Here is an 8745-nt window from a genome sequence, read left to right on the forward strand (position 1 = left end):
ACATGCTCACCAACTGTACAAGGGTTCCGATTTTTTCACCTCCTCACCAAGTACTTAACTATTTTCTGCTTTTGTTTGATAGTAGCCATCCTATGAGTGTGAAGTGGTGTCTCATTGTGGTTCTGATTTGTATTTCCCTGGTGATTAGTGATGTTGGGTATCGTTTCATGTGTTGTTTGGCTATTTGAATATCTCCTCTGAAGAAATGTCGATTTTCTTTGCCCATTTCTTAATTGCTTTATTTGTTTTCTGCTGTAGAGTTGTAGGAGTTCTTTACATATTCTGCATATTAACCTCTTCTCATATATATGATTTGCAATTTTTTTCCCATTCTTTGAGTTGCCTTTTCACTCTGTTGATAGTGTCCTTTAATATACAAAAGTTTTTCATTTTGAAGCATTCCAACTCATCTATTCTTTTTCTCTTTTGTTGCTGTGCTCTTGGAGTCACATCAAAGAAATCATTGTGGAATCCAATGTGATGAAGCTTCCTCCTATGTTTTTTCCTAAGAATGTTATGGTTTTATCTCCTATATTTAGGTATTTGGTTCATTTTGAGTTAATTTTTCTATATAATATAAAGTCAGGGTCCAACTTTATCCTTTTGCATGTGGATATCCAATTTTCCCAGAAGCATTTTTTGAAAGGTGCCTACTTCTTAAGCAAGAATTGTTTTAGTGGATGTTTCCAAAGCAATTTCTTACCATTTCAAAGGTCAAACAGATAATGATTAAGTTGTGCATCACTTAGAAGTAGATTTTGACCTCTCACAAGTTGAAGAGTCCTGAAGATCTAAGATCATTTACATCCCTCAGGAAGAAGAAATAATGTAGCCTTCTAGGGCAAAGAAGGAAGATCTGAAAACTGCAGGACATCCCACTGGTCAAAGTACATCTGCCTGGTTTGCTTTCTCCAAACTGCCACACTCAGTTGGGTAGAGAGGCCTCCCTCCTACCTGACAACCTTGGAGGTTGGTGAGGAAGATGTCCTCACTTTTTCTTTGGAGTTTGGTTATTTTATTGACATTTGCTGAATCATATGGTGAAGCTGGAGGACTTGCGCTGCAGAGACGAAAAAGAAATACTGACCTCCAACAGTAAGTAGACACATGCATTATTTTCTGCTGATGGACTAGGGTGGTTCCTCATCAGTTTTCACAAATAACCAGGTAAGCAAAGGTGTAATTTTTCTTGAGGAAAACAATGATGTTAAAAACAGGGAAAAACAGTTGTATTGAAGTATCTTTTTATACACAAACTTTTCGTTTATCATTTTGCAAATTAGGCAAGCATACAATTACTAGGAGATATCTCCAGGAAATTTGCAAAGAAAGAAATGGCAGATGAGCAGGGAGAATTTGGTTGAGTTGACCACAGAGCAAAGGTGTATGCAGTCTGTTATTCGCTGAGAAACTTTGTTCTTTAGACTTAAAAACTATATGCCATAATTACCGATACATTCTCTGGCTTGGATTATGCAGACCTCGAATGACTGCAGAGAGAGGAAATTTAGTGTTTCTTACTGGATCAGCTCAAAACATTGAATTTAGAACTGGATCCCTGGGAAAAATTAAATTAAATGATGAAGACCTTGGCGAATGTTTACATCAGGTAATACACTGGAAATGCATTGAATTTGTATATGGTTACTTGACTGAACAGGCCTATGGGGTTTTTTGGTTTTCTAAAAAAATGTATTTTATTATTATTTTTTATACAGCAGGTTCTTATTAGTTATCTATTTTATACACATCAGTGTATACATGTCAATCCCAATCTCACAATTCATCCCACCACCACCACCACCCCCTGCCACTTTCCCCCCTTGGTGTCCATACATTTGTTCTCTACATCTGTGTCTGTATATCTGCCTTGCAAACCGGTTCATCTGTACCATTTTTCTAGATTCCACATATATGAGTTAATATATGATATTTGTTTTTCTCTCTCTGACATACTTCAGTCTGTATGACAGTCTCTGGCTCCATCCATGTCTCTATAAATGACCCAATTTTGTTCCTTCTTATGGCTGAGTAATATTCCATTGTATATATGTACCACGTCTTCTTTATCCATTCATCTGTCATTGGGCATTTAGGTTGCTTCCATGACCTGGCTATTGTAAATAGTGCTGCAGTGAACATTGGGGTGCATGTGTCTTTTTGAATTATGGTTTTCTCAGGGTATATGCCCAGTAGTGGGATTGCTGGGTGATATGGTAATTCTATTTTTCATTTTTTAAGGAACCTCCATACTGTTCTCCATAGTGGCTGGATGAATTTACATTCCCACCAACAGTGCAAGAGGGTTCCCTTTTCTCCACACCCTCTCCAGCATTTGTTGTTTGTAGATTTTCTGATGATGCCCATTCTAACTGGTGTGAGAAAGAGGCCTATGTTAATCTGTACTTTGAATCTTTAGCACAGGGAACATAATCGGAGGTGAAACAAGTCCTTGGAAAGAACAATGCCCTAGGGTTAATGAGGGGTAGAGGTAATAATTCTAGCAGGAAGTGGCTCGCTGTGTAGGCTTATTTACTGTAGTCCACAGAAGGTGCAGAGGGTGATAGTGGGGCCTCTTTACAAGGGGACCGAGGATGGAGGGGGACCATAGAAAGTGGTAGATGTGACCAGTTTACTTTTGCCACACAACAGAATTGGCCAGTTATTCTCCTGTCTTATTGAATGTTTTCAGTGCTCATTATTTTCTACTTGATGTAGGCCTACCAGTCATAATGTTAGAAGTTGGTATTTAGAGCTTATTATGGGCTATCCACTGTGCTCAGCACTTTATGTGCATTGTCTCATCTAACCCTCACAGCTGCCCCATGAGGTTGGCGTTATGATTACCCCTTCAGTAAGGGAGGTAGAGGAACTCTGCCGCAACATGTCCAAGGACATACGTTAAATGGCTGAGCCAAGATTTGAAACCTGAACAGTCTCATTCCAAGCCAGGCCCCTTTACATGCATTCTAAAGGGAAAATATGCAGATGGAAAATTCCTTGATATATTGTCACTGAAAGGGTAAATGGAATTATGCCATGGCCATTTTAGTCCAGTGTTTATTATACGTGGCGTTGTTCTGGTTCTTCTAATAATGGGCAAGATCTCAGGGCTTAAAATAGAACAGTACTCAGATTTTACAGATGCTCTTCTTACGTACGAGATTTCTTCACCAGCGTTCCCTTCCTCCTTTTCTTCTCCTCTGTTTAAAAATTAGATCCAGGAAAACAAAGATGATATTACGAACTTAAAAAGAGGTGCAGCTGCTCTGCCTCAGAATATTTCCAGTCAAATCCACCAGCTCGATTCCAAGGTGAGTCTGACCTCCACACCCTCAGAGCAAATGGGTTCTCCTTAATTCAACTTTGTAAATAACTCTTTTTCAGAAGATACACCAAATGTGTATCCTCTTTAGAAATGTAGTGTTGTGATCGTGGGCTTTTCGGTTAAATGACCCAGCTCTAGTAGCGGGGGTAGAGGTGGTGATGGACCGTGGCTGGAAATTCTGTGACCAGAGCTTGTGGTGTAAGTCGGCTTTGCTCACGTGCTGATAGCACAAGGTGGATGGATCACTGTCACTTAGGAAAATTCCCAGAGTCACCATGCACAGAGAATCAACGAAACAACTTATCATTGGGTTGTACTTCTTAAAAAAAAAAAAAAAGCATGCCATGGACGAGAGTAGGAAGGAAGGGAAGCCTGGAGGGGAGAGAAAAGAGGAGGGAAAAGGCAATATGAAAAGGAACAAACAGATAAAGCAAGTCCCCAGCAGAAGGTATGAGGAAAAGATGTCACAGGCTGACATTATATGTGACATGCCTTTGAAGCAGCTAACGGATGTTCTCTCCTCCCCACTGCTAGCTCGTGGATCTTGAGAGAAAATTTCAAAGGTTACAGCAGGTAAGTCCCGTAACTACTAGACAGCCAACATCTTTCGTTGAAAATACACTAGAATCATTGATGGAGCTGGTATTCTTAAGGTGGATGGAGAATCAATATCAAGGACTTCGCTTTTCCCATGATTTAATTCTCATCACAATTAAAGAAAACTTTTTGGAGTGTGGTTGATGTACAGTGCTGTGTTAGTCTCTGCTGTACAGCAAAGTGAATCAGTTATACATATACATATATCCACTCTTTTTTTAGATTCTTTTCCCATATAGGTCATTACAGAGTATTGAGTAGAGTTCCTTGTGCTCTATTGGTAGGTCCTTATTAGTTACCTGTTTTCTATGTAGTAGTGTGTCTATGTCAATCCCAGTCTCCCAATTTATCCCTCCCCCCCACCTTTTCCTCCTGGTAACCATAAGATTGTTTTCTATTGTTTTCTACATCTGTGACTCTCCGTTTTGTAAATCAGTTCATTTAATTCTCATCACAAGTCATGCTTCCCAGGACACAGATGAAGCAGAGTGAGCCTCAGAGAGATGAAGGTCACGGGGCATGTGAAGTCCTCTGACTCTAAGTTTAGCCGTTCGTGTGCTCTTCCTCTTCTGCTGGCACTTTTTAACCGTGCAACTTTAGGCTGAAGGTGGTCAGCTAGTGACCACCCAACTTGCCGATTCTGGCATCCAGGCCTCGGTTTTCAAAGGCCTTACATTTTCTCTAGCATTAAACTTAGAAGTCAAAATATTCCAAATCTTCTTAAAAGTATATTTGCTGGTAATTACATCTGAACAATTTATTAGAATAAACCTTCCATAACTTTATTACATGCTTGTAAACTAGTCCCTGTAATTTTAGACTTCTTATCCCTTTTGCAGGGAGCTGACATTTTTGAGACTTTCATGGGAGCTGTAAGCTTCCACACAGAGAAATGCATGGAAGGTCTCCATATTTTAAATTTTGAATAAAAGCAAGGGAATTCCAGGTTAAGACTCCCTGCTGTAATGTTCTTGGTCTGTTTTTGATTGCGCTTCAAATGTTGTCCTCTGCTTCGGTGTTCTACATCTGGTGAACAAGTTCATGTATTCTTTTTGCTGCCTTTGGTAGTAAATTGCCCTTTCAGCCTTTATCTGTTTATGGAGTAGTTGAGGAATTGAAAATGAGCACACGGCACAGCACGAGAGTTTTCAGTCTCCTAGAGTGCTTCTTCATTCCCACCAAAGGTCAAGAACTGGAGGCCATGGTCCAATTAGCTCAGACTGTCTTCCCTCTGCCCATCCCCCCGGGAAGAGTTTTTAATGATTTAGGAATGGAAGTGCCTGCATGCCCTTGGATGGGGCAAGTGCTCTCTGGGCACCACAGTCCCCCGAGTTCCCTATTGTCTTCCTCCTGACTGCTTGCGGATTCCATTTCCTGCTGGGCCCCCATGGGCTTTTGAGTTTTCAATCCTCAGTGTTGTCTTGTATGCCAGAAAAAACTCTAAGTGAGTTTGTGGTTAATTTTTAATAGTATCCTGTGATGAACAGAGCTAATTGTGGTACTGGCACAAAGATAGACAGAATAATGGAAGAAAACAGAGCCCAGAAAGAGACCCCCAAATGTATGGGCACCTGACTTATTACAAAGGTGGAGAGAGAATGGGCTTTGCACTAAATGGTGCTGAGTCAGCCTGCCATCGTCTGCTCTCAGTTTCATCTGCAAATGGAGGGAACAGACTTCATTTTCTCTCTGAGTCACCAGATTTTTTTTTTTAATGTGAAGAATAATTTGCCCCTGCTTTAATTTTTAAAACAGAATTAGACAAAGATGAGGTGAAATTAACGGGATAGCTTTCCTTGCATAACCAGTTGTCCTCTCTAAAGAAGTTTCCTCTGCCCCCAAAGGCATTGCAAATCTTACAAGACTGGAACTGGTAGCTGACATAGGGTAAGATTCCCCAGGTTCTATAGACAAAGGCAGGTCTGTCTGTGACTCTGGTCTGAAAGCAGTCATGTGAGCACGAGACTGGAGGGTGTATCTAAACCACAGGCCACATTTCCAATAAAGGGTCTTGGAGTGAAAAGAGTTCAGTTATCTTAACCCAGGGGAGGAGGGGTGGCAGCAAAAGATGATCATATTTCAAATGTTTATCTGGAGGTACCAAAGATAAGAACAACAGCAAAAGAACCGGAACAAATGTCCATGTGATTCCCACAGCTGAAATCTTGACCCGTGTCCACCAACGTACGTTTGTCAGGTGAACAATGCTTTTCCAAAGAGTAGAGTGAGAACCCTTGCCTGCCACTCATGCCTCACCCCATCCCTGTTTAAATGCATGTTAATAGTGAAGGAATATGAATAGGACTGATGATATCAAACGCTTTGTTTTTTCATAAGAGAGTTGGTATGAAGAAGAATTTAAGTAATGGATTCAAAGTCTGGAGGAAGACCCTCCATTGATCAGGAGTAAAATGTAGTTTTGTTTTTTTTTTTTTTTATGTTGGGGGTAGGAGTTTATTAATTTACTTATTTATTTTTGCTGTGTTGGGTCTTCGTTTCTGCATGAGGGCTTTCTCCAGTTGCGGCGAGCGGGGGCCACTCTTCATCGCGGTGCGCGGGCCTCTCACTGTCGCGGCCTCTCCCGTTGAGGAGCACAGGCTCCAGACGCGCAGGCTCAGCAATTGTAGCCCACGGGCCCAGTTGCTCCGCGGCACATGGGGTCCCCCCGGACCAGGACTCGAACCTGTGTCCCCTGCATTAGCAGGCAGACTCTCAACCACTGCGCCACCAGGGAAGCCCTAAAATGTAGTTTTATATACATACCTGCTCTGAAACACGGAAAGCACGATTGTCTCGCTGACCATCCTGTCTTTGTTTTAGACACATGACAGAAAGGTCTGCAGCAGCAATCCGTGCCAGCACGGCGGAACCTGCCTCAATCTCCAGGATTCCTTTTTTTGTATCTGTCCCTCACAGTGGAAGGTGAGTCACTTGGTCTTTGGTTAAAAATGATGGTGAGTCAGCATCGGTGGTTTCCTTGGAGTCCTTCAGACATATTTAATTCTCCATCCAAGGTTTCTAGGATTCTGTGGTCTCCTGAATCAGAATGAATGACACCATGTACGCCAAAATCCAAACAGCGGCGGGCATGATTCTATCACCCACTGAATACTAAGCCATCTTAAGGAGGGTTCACTGGATTGGATACTACATGTTGTTCTGGCTAGCATGAATTTAAATTGTTCAGCCTTGAAAGTACTGAACAAATCTTGATATAGCCTGTACATTTTCCTGCCCTTTTCTATTAATGATGAAAATGTTCCTGACATGTGCATTAAAAAGAAATTATGTGACTATTCCCAGGCAGAGCTCCATAGTGAAATGAGGGTTAACCTGTATAAGGATTCTTCTCGTGTGACTGGTGTGATCTGCGAAGAGCTCTTTGTCTCTGTTGGGCCATACCTGAGTTCCAGAGGAAGGATGACTGGAGATCAGTCTCAATTTTAATGTATCTGGCTTGACCGAGGATTTCTTTCCTGTCCGTGTTTAAATCCTTCATCGTATCCTGTGAAGACTGGCCCCGGATGCCTCTGTGACCTGTGACACCTGACTTTGTTCTTTGTCTGAACGCAGGGTCCTCTGTGCTCCGTTGACGTTAACGAATGTGAGCTTTACTCAGGAACACCCTTGGGCTGCCAGAATGGAGCCACGTGTATAAATACAGCAGGAAGTTACAGGTAACTTTTTTTCTTTCCTTTTTTTTTTTTTTAAACCAATAAGTATTTATTTTTCCTACTCACAGGTCTGCATATTAGCCACAGTGGCTCTACCTCATTTCGGTTTGGTCTGCAGGTCTCATTCTTAGGTGTGGGCTGGAGGTGTCCCAGCTGCCTGAGAAATGTCCTTCTCATGGCCAAGGTCAAAAGCCCCCAGAGAGTTAAACAGAAATATGTAAAGTCTCTTAAAGCTTTAGCTCAAAACTGTCACTTTTGCCTGGTTTTTTGTTTTTTTAAAAAAAATATTAGGGTGTGTTTTTGAAGGGCTAAGACATCCCCTGGTTAAAAGTGTCCAAGATGATTAAGTATCTGTATTACCAGAAAAATTAGGTGCTCCCTGGGGAAGTCACGTGGTGCTCATTGAACATACACATAGCTATTTACTTAGATGGAAGAAAGCTTGTGTGACCTCAGCTCTCACCCCATGAAGAAATCCTTTCTCTGGAATCTCTGAGGAACGGAAGGAGGCCTCCATGGCTGGGGTAGAGTGAGGATGGCCCGGGGCAAGATGAGGCCGAAGGGTTAGTAGGAGTCACAGCATCAAAGCGGCAGCCACTGAGGAGCCTTACGTAGAAGAGGGAGGGACACCCCCCCCCCCCAAACCAGCCCGACCCTGCCCGCCCCCTTCACCCGACAAGAGCAGAGAGCTGAGAGATCACATCAGGACATCTCCATTCAAGCGCTAAGTGCAGTGTTAGCCGTAACCAGAGCAGAGATTGAACCGAGGTTTTCTTCACACGGTTAGCGCTCACTGTCTTTCTTCAGTTGGCCATCAGGTCCTCACCACAATCGTCAGGCCTCCCCCATCTTCTCTTCTGATTGGCTCTGTCACATGGCTCGTCTGCAGCATTGTCGTGCTCCACTCAGGCATCGCCTCCTGCAGGAAAACTTCCCTTCCCTTACGAAGCCGACTTAGGCATCCCGATGCGTCCATGTTCCCATCAAACTCTAGGAATATTGGTCTTTAAAGCTACACTGGCTGATGCACTATCTTGTTAAATAATCAAGTCCAAAAATGTGTGGCAGATCAATGTCAAACTGTTTCTGTAGTTTCTTAAAAATCACTTTAAAAAACCCTCAAACCTCTAGGCATTATCTTTCCCT

The 8745-nt window shown here is 42.3% G+C and overlaps 1 protein-coding gene across 1 annotated transcript in view; it reads left to right on the forward strand.

Annotated features, from left to right (window-relative positions):
* Positions 1 to 982: 982 nt before the first annotated feature.
* Positions 983 to 8745, forward strand: part of CUBN (cubilin) — a 273447-nt gene continuing 265684 nt past the window's right edge. Inside the window, exons 1-6 of the mRNA XM_007460874.1 lie at positions 983 to 1095; positions 1480 to 1609; positions 3219 to 3314; positions 3863 to 3901; positions 6746 to 6847; positions 7499 to 7602. Coding sequence (XP_007460936.1) covers positions 983 to 1095; positions 1480 to 1609; positions 3219 to 3314; positions 3863 to 3901; positions 6746 to 6847; positions 7499 to 7602 — 584 coding nt within the window. The remainder of the gene's footprint in view (positions 1096 to 1479; positions 1610 to 3218; positions 3315 to 3862; positions 3902 to 6745; positions 6848 to 7498; positions 7603 to 8745) is intronic.

This window comes from Lipotes vexillifer, unplaced genomic scaffold (genome assembly GCF_000442215.2).
Source record: "Lipotes vexillifer unplaced genomic scaffold, Lipotes_vexillifer_v1.1 scaffold534, whole genome shotgun sequence".
Taxonomy (NCBI): Eukaryota; Metazoa; Chordata; class Mammalia; order Artiodactyla; family Lipotidae; genus Lipotes; species Lipotes vexillifer.